At 48.8% G+C, this 15,917-nt stretch overlaps 1 protein-coding gene across 1 annotated transcript in view; it reads right to left on the bottom strand.

The window, feature by feature from the left end:
• The window catches only part of pde6a (phosphodiesterase 6A, cGMP-specific, rod, alpha), an 80,022-nt gene extending 68,720 nt beyond the window's left edge, over positions 1 to 11,302 (bottom strand). Inside the window, exon 1 of the mRNA XM_038795559.1 lies at positions 10,632 to 11,302. Coding sequence (XP_038651487.1) covers positions 10,632 to 11,099 — 468 coding nt within the window. The 5' untranslated portion in view covers positions 11,100 to 11,302. The remainder of the gene's footprint in view (positions 1 to 10,631) is intronic.
• Positions 11,303 to 15,917: the final 4,615 nt, after the last annotated feature.

Here is a 15,917-nt window from a genome sequence, read left to right as displayed (position 1 = left end):
GATTCTACTCTGGTAACGGCTGAACACTTGTTTATTGGTATTACTTCCAAACAGGTTACAGTGGGTATATAGCTGTTAGGCAAGATTCCAACCCCTCTCTCTCATGGGAGTGCATGAATCCAGCCAATTGGGAGTTTGCATGGGGCCTGGGAGCAGGACCCAAGGCAGTGTGGATCAGAGAGCTGAAATGTTAAGACCCGTTGTATAGTGTTCTGTGCCTGTTCCTTAACTGCCTTTGCCTTTCATCAATAAAGTCCTTTGTTAACTACTGGAAGCAGGCAGCAAAGAAGGCAGATAATGTGCTGGTCTTCACAGCGAGAGGATTTGAGTACAGGAATAGAAAATGAAAAATGAAATGAAAATCGCTTATTGTCACGAGTAGGCATCAAATGAAGTTACTGTGGAAAGCCCCTAGTCGTCACATTCCGCCGCCTGTTCGGGAAGGCTGGTGTGGGAATTGAACCGTGCTGCTGGCCTGCCTTGGTCTGATTTAAAAGCCAGCTATTTAGCCCTGTGCTAAACCAGCCATGGCATAGGGGTGTGTTACTGCAATTTTTACTGCATCGGTGAAGCCACACCTGGAGTAGTGTGTGCAATTTTGTTGTCCTTATCGAAGGAAGGGTGTTATTGTTATGGAGGGAGTGCAGCGAACATTTACCAGGCTGATTCCTGGGATGGCAGAACTGTCATATGAGGTTAGGATTATATTCATCAGCGTTTAGAAGAATGAGAAGAATCTCATTAAAACTTCTAACAGGATTAGACAGAGTAGATTCAGAAAGAATGTTCACAATGATGGTCCAGAACTAGGGGTCATAGTTTGAGGATAAGGGTAAACCTTTTAGGACTGAGGTGAGGAGAAATTCCATCACCCAGAGAGTGGTGAATCTGGGGAATTCACTACCACGGAAAGTAGTTGAGGTGAAAATGTTGTGTCATTTCAAGAAGGAATTAGATATAGCTCTTGGGGCTAAAGGAATCAAGGGATTTGGGGAGAAAGCAGAGGATCAGGGTATTGAACTTAATGATCAGCCATGATTACAATGAATGGCGGAGAAGCCTTGAATGGCCAAATGGCCTCCTTCTGCATCTATTTTCTATGTATGATATGATGTAAGCCTCCAGTGTATGTCTTGAGCCACCACATTGAGGACGAGGCAAACGTCACTGTTAATTGAGGGGGGATGGAAAGGAATAGTTGAGAAATTAGAGAAGCTCCAGCAAGAGTCAGAATCTTTTAAACCATGGATGCGATTCTTCGGCATTTTTACACTCTCACTCGAGCGAATCGAGGCCGGTGAATAGCAGGGGAGGCAGAAAACAAGAACCACGCCAGGTGCCAAGCAGCTTGCAATGCAACCATCCTGTTCCCGGAGGCGAAAGTGGGATCCCGCCATAGCGGGGCGAGAAACCAATTATCACCACTTAAGCTCAGTTTCCATACAATTAACAGGAGCCACCCCATATCCAATGGCCCCCTGTCATTCAGCATCCTCCCCAGCAAGTGCTCACACTGGCACCGATTAGGACTCCTTTTGAAAAACATGAATGTGGTGGAAGGGCTTCTGTGGGGAGCCAAGGAGGTAAGTAGCCATCTTTGCTCATAGGCAAAGAGTCCTGCAGCCTCCAGCTCGTCCTCCAGTTCCTCCCTGACTCCCTCTCCTGCTATTCACCGGCCTTGATTCGCTCGAGAGTGTAAAAATGCCGAAGAATCGCATCCATGGTTTAAAAGGTCCGACAAGCCTGGAGGTCCAAGTAGGCCTTCATACTCGCCCGATTCGCTTAGGAAGTGGGCTGGTATGACAGCCCCCACCACTTCCATTTCCCCCCCTCCTAGGGTCTGTGTCACATCACTCCAGGGTGCTGGGACTCTGTCCGCACCATCAGCGGGTCACTGTCGAGGGCAGGGGGGGGTGATGATAACCCGCAGAGAGCTGAGCACCAGTGTTCCTCAATCTATGCCACACTCTGACCCTTGCCTGTCTGCTCACTCACATCCATCACCTGCACGCAGTGTGCCTGGGGGTATAGGGGGATGCATGGAGAGATGGCCCAAGGGTTCGGAGGTTGGCCCGCCTTGTGTAAGAAAGTGAAAGAGATGTCATATTGGTTGTGCTCAAGGGTGTTTATTGTGTTTTACAATTCCTCACTCTCCTGATGTGCTGCCCCACCCCCTCCCTACCTTCCCCACTCCCTCCCTTACCCCCTCTATAGCGCTCCACAGCACTATGGCCATTCCCTTCTGAGAGTGGGACATGTCCCACAGAACCTGATCAAGTTCAGCCTGGTATGGGGCGACATCCCCCAGCGATGCGGACATTCCATTGAAACCCTCAGCCATGGCCGTCACCGACAGCGCCACGCCTTGGACTCTTTCACTAATGGTGCTGACGTCGTGCACCAGGCTCTCCACTGCAGTTGCCACACTAGCAGGGCTGGCCTCAGTGCCTCACATTGCTGCCGACATCTCCTGCACCCGTAGCCTCTGGGTCTCCTCCAAGCGGCTATGGACTTGCTGGAGTGATGCTGACATCTCCTTCTGAATGTCCCAGCCTCACCCTAACCTCTCCATCAGCTTCAGGAATACCTCTTCCACAGGTTCAGCATCAGACTGAGACCCAGTTGAGTCCTGACATCCAGCAGACCTCCAACTGCTGTCTTGCCTGAGGGTTCCTGCCTCCACCTGATGTGCATTAGCAGCATTGGGGTGCTCATCAGATTGTGCCCCAAAACCTGACCACTAAAATTTCCCATCTGCTCACACTTTATACTCCAATTTCCATCTTGCAGTGGAAGTACGCTTATCCCTAAAGTATCAGACCTCCTTTCAGTGGAAGGCAATAATACTAGAGTGTTTTCCTCAGCAGTTTGAAAGATATTTCATAACTAATATTACTGTGAAGATACTTCCCCACTGAAGAAAATAATCAGATGATGGAAAATATTCCAGAATATAATCCAGTCACATATCCGAATGTTAATTGAAATGAAATGAAATGAAAATCGCTAATTGTCATAAGTAGGCTTCAAATGAAGTTACTGTGAAAAGCCCCTAGTCGCCACATTCCGGCACCTGTTCGGGGAGGCTGGTACAGGAATTGAACTGTGCTGCTGGCCTGCCTTGGTCTGCTTTCAAAGCCAGTGATTTAGCCCAGTGAGCTAAACCAGCCCCGTGATGTCAAATTATGTCAAATATGGGTTATGAAATGAGTAGATAATCACAAAGTATTTTCTTTGCTCCCTTGTCACAGATTTGGGTTATATTACAAAAAACATGAAGCAACCATAAATCATTTGACAATTAATCCATTTGATGTGGTCATCAGCAACAATGGAGTGACAGTTCTTAACAATAGAATGAGACATGCAGCAATACCAAGAGCATGCTGTTAGATACTAACTAATGTATCCTGCTGCAACTGCTGAAATGTTATATAATGTAATTGGACCTCAAGTACCACCACATATTCTGAAATTCAGGGATTCACATGAAAATGTTGGGCCCAGAACTCTGATCCAACATTTGGGCCATTGCCACCACAGCCTCCCCCTTTTCCATGTCCCCTACCACAAGAACATGTCTACCCCATTAGATACATTACCAGCTCAAACATATCTATATCTTACAAAGTGCAGTAAATGAGATCCCAAAACATACCTGTACTTAGAAGAACAACAAACACATTTATACTTCTGAGTCATTTTGGCATGTTTGATGGGGTGTTCCTCGATGGCTGCATTGGTGAGATCGCAGCGCATATTCATCAGCACTTAGTGCCAAAAATGAGCCCCCGTGAACTTCTCACCCTTACTGGCTGTCTTGCTGTCTGGTTCACCTAACAAAGCTGCTTTTAAACACTGCCTCAGCACTCACTCCCAGTCAACACATGAGCATGGCAACCCTGGAACCTGCTCTTCGCTTTGGGGATGATGACCTGGCCAAGACTTCTTGACTCTTTTAATGAAAGGCAGAGCATCCTATTTCCCCGAAGGGCTCAGCAGCATCAGCAATGCTATCTGGGAGGCTGTGGATGTCAGTGCGGGCAGCATGACCAGGAGGTTCGCCGTTCCATGTTGGAATGAGATCAATTACATCCATTAATCTGCAAGGGCAAGTTACCACCACTCTCCTGGCATCAGTTCTGCCTGCCACCCCTCAAAGTCACTGGCTGACCCCTCCTATCTTCCCCACATCCGATCTTCGTGCTTCTTGCTCAGCACCCCTTGGCACCCACCAACGCAACATCCAGGTGCAATGCCCACATATGCCACCTGCTATAGATGCCCCTAACCCATCAAGCGTTACGTCACAAAATGCCCTCTCTTTGTCCCCGCAGGAGAATATAGCCCATAATAAGGCCAAGTCGGGGGACGTATGCCAGAGATTAGAGTCCTCACCCAATATGAGGAACGGACCCTGGAGTTGTGGGGTTGTCCAAGGCGAGAGCAGTCACCAACAGTGAGGTTGGACTTTGCCGCAGAGGTGAGGATCCACTCCCCTTCACCCAGAAGATCTGCCTCAAGTGAAGAGTTCATGTCAGAGAAAATGATCCTTCCCTCTCACTGATTACATGTTCATTATCTAGCAAGAGCTCCATCTGATGAGGATAGGCCATCTGGGGTCTTCCCCCACCGCCACTCAACAAAACACTTAGGAGGAGGGCTCTGACTTTGAGTAGACCACCATCGAGGCATCACAGCTATCAACCCACCTTCCACCATCACAGAGACACACACCTCAATGGGCAACATTAGTGGATAGGTTTCTGGGCTGATGCACATCAGGAGGAGACAGGACCATCCAAGGGTGTCAGCAGTTGGAGGTCCGCAAGATCCCAGAACTCAGCTGAGCCCAAGTCAGATGTTCAACAGCTGGATACGATTATCCCAGAGCTGATACAGATGCTAGGACATGGCCATGGGATTCATGCAGGAATATCTGAGACATTCCAGCGAATGCATAGGCAATTGGAGGTGTCCGAAAGGCTTCGGGTGCAGGGAACACAATGTGTGGCCCCGAGGTCAGCATTGCTAGGGTGGTGACCACAGTGGAAAGCCTGGAGCGTAACATCTGTGCCTTGTGTGGTGGTGCCCAAGACATGATTCAATGTATGACGGCCATGGTTGAGGGCCCCAACATCATGTCCCAGCTGATGAAGCACATGTCCCAGATGCAGGTGGATATTGCTGAGGCATGGCAGAGCATGGCTCAATCACTAAGGGCCATCGCTAAGGGCGTCGACACTATGGTGCAGAATATGGGGAGTTACCAGTGCTGGCAGAGCCAGATGACGCAGACACTCCAGCAGTCCCTCCTCCCATGGAGTCTCCCAGGGCCCCACGGGCACCGGCACGGAGTAGGAAGCAATGGAGGCCAACCCGGGGCCTGCCGCCAAGGAGATTTCAGTGGTCTCCAGTTCTTCTGAATCCTCCTTTGCCCCCTGACACAGGCAGCTCTCAAGGGCAGCAGGCAGAACAGGGTGGTACGGTGACGCCTGTTTCACCGGTAAGTTGGCCAGTGCCCTCCGGCACCAGACCTTCCCGAGAACGTCAGCCAATGGCATCAAAGGTCACAGGGCACGGAAAGCAGTGCATTGCTTCCACCTCTGATCATGGAAAATCAAGACAATTGAGGAACACTGAGTGGGGGTCACTATCTGGAGCTAGGAGGAATGGAAATGTCAAATGTTCAATATTAATGCATGTTACACCTGATACAGGTGAAGCTTCTAGAACATAGAACATAGAACAGTACAGCACAGAACAGGCCCTTCGGCCCTCAATGTTGTGCCGAGCAATGATCACCCTACTTAAACCCACGTAACCCGTATACCCGTAACCCAACAATCCCCCCATTAACCTTACACTACGGGCAATTTAGCATGGCCAATCCACCTAACCCGCACATCTTTGGACTGTGGGAGGAAACCGGAGCACCCGGAGGAAACCCACGCACACACGGGGAGGACGTGCAGACTCCACACAGACAGTGACCCAGCCGGGAATCGAACCTGGGACCCTCGAGCTGTGAAGCATTGATGCTAACCACCATGCTACCGTGAGGCCCCTTCTGTCACGTTAATCTTCACAGCAGGCCTGCCTGCACCCCCACCCCCTGTTGCCCTCCGCTTCCCCAACTCCTGCCTCCCAGGCACACTGGGATCAAATGCGCCTGTTGCAGACCCCATTCAGAGGATGGATGTGCGCTGTCAGCAGAAAGACAGGTGTTTTCCAGAAACTGAGGAGAACCAGAGCTTTCCTCACAGCGAGTTGTCACTCTCCTGCCTTGTATATTCACCCACTGACAGTGCCAACACAGGCCCATCATCCTGGCATGATCTTACAAAGACCCTTGGAGGGGGTGAAACAGGGTTGTCAGGGAGGGGGTGAAGGGGGTGAGGTGGGAAATAGGAGGGAGATGGTGCGGTTTTGAGATGATGGACGCAGCCCCATCCTATGAGAATCTGGTGAGGATGAGGCCTCCCTGACCCTCAGAGCATGCCACCACCTGCCCTTCATCCTCTGGCTCATCCTCTGGCTCCTCCCCGGGATCGCCTTCCAGCCCCTCCAAGTCTGCCGCCTCTTCAGCCGAGGCTGCATGTCCTTCCTCTTCCAGCATATTGCCCTACTGCTGTGTCATGTTGTGGAGAGCACAGCAGACCATTACAAAGCAGGAGACCCTCTGGGGGAGATGTACTGCAGGGCCTCCTTCTGTACTGTAAATCCTATGATTTTATGATATGTACAGCATTAGATTTAAGACAGCACATTGGTTAGCGCTGTTGCTTCACAGCGCCAAGGTCCCAAGTTTGATTCCCGGCTTGGGTCACTACCTGTGTGGAGTCTGCATGTTGTCCCAGTGTCTGCGTAGGTGACACCTCCAGGTGTTCCGGTTTCCTCTCACAAATCCCAAAAGACGTGGGGCTGGATTCTCCATCCCGCCGTGCCACATTTCTGCCCCGACCCACCGGCAGGATTCTCTGTCATGCCAGCTGGTCAATGGGGTTTCCCATCGTGGGGCAGCCCCACGCCATCGGGAAACCCCCAGGCTGCCGGCAAAACGGAGAATCACATCGGCGGAGAATCTTGCCCGTGCTGTTAGGTGAATTGGACATTCTGAATTCTCCCTTTGTGTGCTGAACAGGCACCAGAGTGTGGTGGCTAGGGGATTTTCTCAGTAACTTAATTGCAGTGTTAATGTAAGTGTACTTGTGACAATAAAGATTACTATTATTATTATAAAGTACAAGACATGAATGTACAAGGGTTTTTGACTACATTTCCTTTTACTTTTGATCGTTTATTTTGAAATCAATAAATGGGAAAGTACACTTGAAAATATATTGTTTATCATTGTATTATGTAATTAAATTTTCTGATAAAATGTTTTGAAAAATTACAGTTTCCAACCAGCAACTATGCTGACAAAGATGTTCCATTAAATCAGCTTGTAGAGCATGACCTACACAGTAATCCATGTGGCTATAAGTGTGACAGGATTAGTTTGTTTGATAATTTAGTATTAATACTTAAGTCTTCATGAAACAACTATCAAAACAATAAAGCCTTGTGCATTATGCAAATCTGAAATATCACTAACTTGCCTTAATCTTTTTACAATTGCTAACAAGCCTGCTGTGTATTTCCAGTAGGTTTTGTTCCATTACTAATTACCTTATGTTAGTGACTGTAACTAATTATGATGTGGAGATGCCGGTGTTGGACTGGGATGAGCACAGTAAGAAGTCTTACAACACCAGGTTAAAGTCCAACAGGTTTGGTTCACATCACTAACTTTCAGAGCACTGCTCCTTCCTCAGGTGAATGAAGAGGTATGTTCCAGAAACATATATATAGACAAAGTTAAAGATGCAAGACAATACTTGAATGCGCGTCGTTCAAAGTATTGTCTTGCATCTTTGACTTTGTCTATATATATATATTTCTGGAACCTACCTCTTCTACCTCTGGAACCTAACTCTTCATTCACCTGAGGAAGGAGCAGTGCTCCGAAAGCTTGTGATTTGAAACAAACCTGTTGGACTTTAACCTGGTGTTGTAAGACTTCTTACTGTAACTAATTAGGACTGACATTTTATACCCGACCAACTTTCTTTTGTAACAAAAAAATGTCCCAGACCAATACTGAAAATCCAAATTGTTGTCAGTGAGAGTCATCTATTCCGTTTTGTTCAAATGCATCTTCTTGCCAACTACTAAATTATACTTTAAATTCTATTTAAATAAAAACAAATGTGACATTATTGGAGTCAATTTCTGCAATATTTATTGTAAGCAAGATTGTATCTACTGCCTGTATCTAAATTCTGAAATCTAACATGATAAAGAGGAATAAAATATCCAATCCATCTTAAAGCTTGAACTCAAGACTAGGCTATAGTATTTCTAAATAGGTTTAAACTTTTTCATATTTTAATAACATTCCATTGCATCTCTTCTCACTACATTGCAACACCAAATATATTTTTCACACATTGCATCAATTATATGTAATCTGCAGCTAGAATTAAAGAGACAGGATCAGCAGCTCCTTCTGTTGGGCAGTAAGTGCAAAAATCTCCTCTAGATAAACAATAACAGAAGCAAATTCAGCAGGTCCGCCAACATCTAACAGCAGAGAAACCGAGTTAACATTTCGAGTCACAGACCCTTTGTCAGAACTATGACCCTATAGGACCTGACCCTTCATCAAGTCTATGATTCGAAACGTTAGCTTGGTTTCGTTCCTGATAGATGCTGACAGACCGGCTGGGTTTTCCCCATGTCCTCCGCCCTTGCTTCAGATTCCAGCACCCGTAGTATTTTGCTTATTTCTTCTAGATAAAGTCATGTATCATTTTACAACTGAATGGAGTGACATAAATGAAGTATTTTCACCACGCTTTCTTAAAAACATATATTGTGATGCATTATATTTGTGTGCTCCTTTTACATGTGGAATTGAGCCAAAATGTAGAGATATAAGGAGCTAAAATATCTTGCTTGCAGCTGGTGGTGCACTGGTCCCATAGTAGCTCTGTAGATCCTCATTATTACTGGTAAAGGTACAGGTTTATTATTGTTACATCCAGTACCTGCAGTCGGTGGTTGTTTTGTATTTATAAGTAGAAATGTGTCCTTTGCAAAACCTATTTACATAATTACATGAATATAATGGGGAAATCTACAACGCACAAAGTACTTTCTCGAGTGAATTAAGTTAAAAAATAATGGGACTTTTTGTTGCTATGTATTTACATATAATATTCTGCATCTTCTCTAGTTGATTATTTAATACAGTGCTCATGTAATTAAATCTGCTAATGTGTTTTGCTCATATATTTTTAAACACTTATTCAGATTTGTATTTCAATAACTCCAGCAATGAAGAGATTCTGGCTGGGCTGGGGTCGTTCTCCTTAGAGCAGAGAAGGTGGAAGTGAGAGCCTGATTGAGGTGTACAAAATTATGAAGAAAATAGATAGGAAGAGATGTTTCCCCTTAGCTGAGTGGTTAATAACCAGGGGGAAATGCTACAAAAGTTGCTGATGTAGCACAAAGGAACTATGCAGTTTTTTGGGGAGGGGGGTATGAGAAGTACCCATTGTTGTTGAAATAGACATAAACATAGAATTTACAGTGCAGAAGGAGGCCATTCGGCCCATCGAGTCTGCATCGGCTCTTGGAAAGAGCACCCTACCCAAGCCCACAACCCCACCCTATCCCCATAACCCAGTAACTCCACACAACACTAAGGGCATTTTTGGACACTAAGGGCAATTTATCACGGCCAATCCACCTAACCTGCACATCTTTGGACTGTGGGAGGAAACCGGAGCACCCAGAGGAAACCCACGCACACACGGGGAGAATGTGTAAGAAGTGGAGAAATGAAAATTGGATTTTCCTTTTTGCTAATATATAACAGCTCTCTGCCTGGTCCCAGCCAAAACTTCATTATCGGTAACAATTGTGTTTAAGGAACCCCGATTTGAAGAACTATTTTTATGCTGCACTATTTATTCAATTCTGTGCATATTTATATCTTCTCTTTCAATCTCATTTCTTCTTAAGTAAGAAGTCGACGCATGGGCATTTATCTTAAAAAAAGTTAAATTAAATTTCAATTAGCACTAGTTTACCTCTAATGATAGATAATTTTGTGTATCTGTTTCCTGTAACACCTTGTTTCTCTCAATTCATAAATCTATTCCTTGTTGCTTTTGCACTCAGTCTCACTCATTTTTTCACTCATTATTGGTCTTCACATGCTTTTCCTTGCGATGCCACAATTTCTGTATGACACTGCTTACCCTGTCAGCTTCTTCTTTCTTCTCTAAATCTATTTTATCCTCCCTTCTCCTTCCTCAGAATGTCTTTCACACCTTTTATTCTTTATTGCTTTATTCAGTCTGAATATTTGGTGTCTCTGGCTGACTCACACACAATGGTTTTGAGGAGGTAAAGCATTGAAAAGTAAATGTATGGTAAATTCCTTTGCTCAAAAGAGAGTGTTTACAAACATTGTCATGCAAAGTGTATTGATAAACTAAATGGTCCATGTCATTATATCAAATACATTTATTTAATTAAACTAGACCAGCATTAAAATGAAGAAGAAATACCAGTACCTTGCTTTTATCCAGGACATTTATTGTTTTCTTAACGTGAGCCACATATCCAATGATCCCAGTGTCAAGAGGAAAAACTATTTCACAATCTGGTGAAACAAAACAATCTTCGAAAACAGAATCTTTCTGAATATTGAACAGCCTGGTGGCAAGTTCAGGAGTTCCATTTCTGGATCTGTACATGAATAAACTCATGCGATCTGCTTGAATGAGAAATGTAATTCTCCTGAGTATATTAAACACTGTCTTTTCCATATTAATATCCTGCATGTCTCGAATCATCTCAAAAATGATTTCACTTTCCTCAACACAGTTTATCTCCCGTAACGTATCAAATTCTATATTTGCTTGTTGAGATCCCAGCAAGTTAGCAATATGTATAGGTCGTAGTTTTGTGTCGTAATATTCTTTGGCAAAGGCAGGATTACTGTCCAGGAACTTCTCCACATCTTCCTTGGTCGAACTCATTTTGGAATATGTATTTCCTTTCCTTTTCCACGCACGATAACAAAATAAATTTTATGAAGTAAACTAATAATCTACGACCATTCCTTCCATTCCAGGGTTTATGAAGTAACAGTGTTTCATGGAAACAACAGGCTTACTAACGCCACTCAGATCCAAGGTTAGGTGAACCACTTAACAGCTTTCAATTGCATTTGCTCAGTGATGCTGAAGGTGAAAGTAGGATTACAATTGATGATCACATGACATTGATTAAACCGAGAACTAATCAAACCGAGCGATATTTCAGTTTAAGAGATGAGCAATTGTACAAGTCAAATAAAGTGCCAATCCCCAATGTGTATTTAATTATACTAAAGAATTGAAAACAATGGCATGTAACGCATTAAACCTCGCACAGTAAAACTCATCAAGTTAATAAGTAGTAAGCTCCTGTTGCATAAGGTAACCTATTAATAAACATTGTTTAAATTGGAGAAAACACAGCAATTTCTATTCCTGCATGTTGCATTATTTATGTAGGGATACATTTTCAAATTCTGTTCACATTTTGCTTGTATTAAACCTGACTCCTTTCCTACAAAACAAAGAATAGAAGGTATTTGGATTGGGCTTGGATTGAAAATCCTCCTGTCATCCCTTGTTGATCTAAATGCTTATAATGGGATGAAGGAATCTTTATCTGCAGATTATGTTTGCTGGGACCTTACAGGTACAAGGTTATTCTTGTAATGGCAGCAGTGGAAAGTTCTAACTGCTCACATCATTTCTTTATAAATATATTTTGAAACAACTTACCTTGCCAGCACCAATTCATACCAGAACAACGCAAGTTATCAAAACTGCACTTTTGAACGCCACAGAGTAGATTACCCATCAGGCATAAATGGTGTCACAATTGACAAAAGCATAAGGGATACTTTTTAAGCTGAACTAGCCATTGGGTGGGTATATTAGAAACACAGGCACATTATGCTTTCCAACTATTTAAAAAGTGATGGTCATATAATCATGTGTGGTGCATGTCCAAATTTCTGAATGCATCCGTTGAGGGTCCAAGTCAGCAGCACAAAGTGCCAGAATAGGTCTGTTGATCTGACCCCCCCCCCCACCCCCCCCCCCACCCCCCCCCCCCCCCCCACCCCCCCCCCCACCCCTCGCCCACCCCCGGGCAGGTTTGGAGTCAGGGGCGGGATTCTCTCAGGCCGAGCCGGTTCGGAGAATCGGCAATCGCGACGGTTTTTCGCGCGACATCGGTCCGACGCCGTTTTGCGATTCTCACAACCAGCGAAAATGGCGTGATCGTGATCGGCGCCGCGCTGCCCGGAGAATCATCCGAGGTGGTCCGTTCATCGATTCTCCCGGCTCCGTTCTAACCTGCTAATAAAAATCAACAGCCAGTCGTGCTGGCTGATGATGCGGGAGCAGGAGGTGAGGGGCCAGCGTGCGATGGGGACCTATGTCTGTCGGGACAGGCACATCCATGGCTGGGGGTGAGGGGGTGAGGGGCCTCCATGTTCAGTGGGGGTGGGGGAGGCGTGGGAGCAACAGGGCCGGCGTCCTGGAATGGCCCACTATGGCAGGGCGGCGCCAAAGCCACGGCCGCCATTAAGCGGCCAGGCTGATGGGCATCAACCCCGGGCGCTGGCTGAGCGCAAGCATGCCGGACGTGCGCATGGGTGCTGGACCCCCAGTGGGCGGCCCAGCCGGCGGCACACACCGGCGGGTAGGTCGAGGGCCGCTCCCATGGCAGCCCCCGTGAGGGCAGTGCCATCCAATGGTGGCGCTAGCAGGAGGGACGGGCAATAGTGGTCTGAGCACGGACGGTATGGGCAGGGGTCTGGGTGCATGCGTGGCTGTGGCGCAATCAGCCAACCGGGGCAGACATGTAGCCTATGGCACCTGTCTGTAGAGGGGGCCATGCGCCATCGTTAAAAATTTTGTATACCCTCCCCCCCACCCCCTGCAGATCACAATGTTTGGGGTCCAGCCAGCGATGTTGGCCACCATGGCGGGAGCCGCTGCCGTGCATGCAGTCCTTTGGCAGCGCTGGCGCAGGAGGCTCAGAGAGGCTGTGGCAGCGGTGGCCATAGCAGTGGATGGGCTGCAGCAGAGGGACAGGCTGCAGAGGGCCAGGTGGCAGGAGGAGGAGGGCGACAACAACGAGGGCAAGGCACAGAATGAGCATACCGATGTGGATGAGGAGCAGGAGGAGGAGGGGGTGGGGGTGCCAAGCGCCGGAGGCACCCGATGAGGCCTAGTGTCTACCAGCACCGCATGTCCTTCGAGGACCTGCCGGACAGGGCATGCAGAGGAGACACCGAATGAGCTGGGAAACCATCGCCCACAGCTGCCACCTGATGTCACACCTGGGACCACGTGGCACAGGGGGAGGACATGCTCTTCTAGTGGCCGTCGAAGTAATGGTGGCCCTGAACATTTATGCCACGGGATCGTTCCAGTCGCCAAGTGGTGACCAGTCCAGCACCTCCCAGCCATCGGCTCACTGGTGCATCCATGCAGTGACGACGCCCTGTATGAAATTGCGGGCCGGTACATCCAGTTCCCTGTGGACCGCACCCACCAGGATGCCCAGGCAGCGGGATTCGCTGCCATGGCCAGGCAACCCATGGTACAGGGGGCGATCGATGGGGTGCACGTCGCCATGCGGCCACCAGCGGAGAACAGGGACGTGTTCATGAACAGGAAGGAGACCCACTCCATGAACATTCAGGTGGTCTGTGACCACCAGATGAAGATCCTGCACATCTGCGTCCGGTACCCAGGCAGTGTACATTACGCGTTTATCCTCGCACAATCGTTCATTCCCGCCATGTTCGAGGAACGCCCCCCCCCCCCCCCCCCCCCCCCCCACCCCCAGCCTAAGGGGCTGGTTGCTGGGTCAGAAGGGTTTGCCGTTGTGGTCATGGCTCATGACGCCTATACGGACGCCACAGACCGACGCGGAGACCCGCTACAATGAGGCCCATGCAGCAACCAGGAGTGTGGTCGAGAGGTGCTTTGGGCTGCTCAAGATGCGCTTCAGGTGCCCGGACCGCTCTGGAGGGGACCTCCAGTACCATTCGGAGAGGGTCGCTCGCATCATTGTGGTCTGCTGCGTCCTCCACAATATAGCCCAGCAGAGGGGCGATGTGCTGGAGGAGAAGGAGGAGGCAGAGAGTGAGCCCGAGGAAGGGGCCGCCTCTCCAGATGAGGAGGATGGGGAGGAGGGAGGCAATCGATGCGACATGGGGTTTGGATATGCACGGGAAGCTGCACGGCACCACTGGCTTCGCCAGCGAACATGCGAGGCGTTGATGACCGCACGTTTCACCAATTAGGGGGGTAGGGGCTCGCTGAGCAGGGGCACTGGCACCACTGTACCGCATCACCTTACCACCCCACACCCCCACCTCCCACAGCACCCATGAGATGCACCTCCCACACCACCCACCACCCTTAGCTCCCACACGACCACATGCACAACACCCCTCCACTACACATCCACCTGCCGCACAACGGGCTGGGCTCACACGATTGCTTGCGGAAGCGTGTGTGATCGATGCCATGGAGTATGATGACAACCCGCTTTGCGGTAAGCTGTCAGCTCCAAATCGTTAGACACTGTCTGACTCAAGGCCACATTTGCATCCTCCACCTGGCTGGTCCCTGTGTGTGTGCTGGACACTCTGTCATATGGCCATTTTGAATCGGTGGTGGCGAGGTGCCGTGGACGTCCGGGGGGGGGGGGGGAATTACACCCACCTGGGCTCAACGTTCCATCGGCCTCAACCATAGTGGCACTCAGTCCCCCAACCGGCCCCGCAGGCTTCAGACATATCACAGAGGCTGCTTGCATTGGTGTAACAGTGAGTTTAATTAGAAAGGTTACATACGTGTGCCCTAGCCCCTATAACTAAACTGTTCCCCCACCCATGCCAACTTACAAGGTGTCAAACTTCCTGGCCTTACGGGCCCTACCACTACGTCTCTGTGCCTCCCCAGATGGTACAGCAGGAATGGAGGGGGACTGCTGAGACTCCTGCCCTGCGACTTGGCTCCCTGTTGCCGCTCGTCTCCTGGGGCGGCCCAGCTTGGATGGGCCAGGCTGCCCCACAGGCGTGTTGGATGGTGTCCTGGTCCACCCGCTGCCCACCAGATGCACCAGGGACGGAATGAGGGGAGTCCAAGGTGCCACGGTGTTCCAGGCCCTCCACTGCAGGAGTCACTAGGGTGGGCCCTAGAATCTCCTCCTCCCTCGGGGTGCCCAGTGGCCCCTGGGCCTCTCTATGGGAAGGGGATGCGAGCGGAGACAAGCCCCGAGGCACCACCAACACCTGGCGCTGCCAGTCCTGGAGGCCCATTGTGGTATCAACCAGGGTCCTAACGTCAGCTGCGATGGAACCCAGGAAGTGGCCCATCCCCGTCTGGGACTGTGTCCCCTCCGTCTGGGCTTGTGCGACGCCATCCAGCATCTGGCCAATGCCGCAGATACTCTCAGCGATGGCCTGCTGAGACTGGGCCATCATGGGGCAATGCTGCCAATGCTCTCAGCGATGGCCTGCTGAGACTGGGCCAGCATGGGGCAATGCTGCCAATGCTCTCAGCGATGGCCTGCTGAGACTGGGCCATCATGGGGCAATGCTGACGATGCTCTCAGCAATGGCCTGCTGAGACTGGGCCATCATGGGGCAATGCTGCCAATGCTCTCAGCAATGGCCTGCTGAGACTGGGCCATCATGGGGCAATGCTGCCGATGCTCTCAGCGATGGCCTGCTGAGACTGGGCCATCATGGGGCAATGCTGCCGATGCTCTCAGCG

Source organism: Scyliorhinus canicula, chromosome 4 (genome assembly GCF_902713615.1).
Source record: "Scyliorhinus canicula chromosome 4, sScyCan1.1, whole genome shotgun sequence".
Classification (NCBI taxonomy): Eukaryota; Metazoa; Chordata; class Chondrichthyes; order Carcharhiniformes; family Scyliorhinidae; genus Scyliorhinus; species Scyliorhinus canicula.
This window is presented reverse-complemented; position numbering and strand designations above follow the sequence as displayed.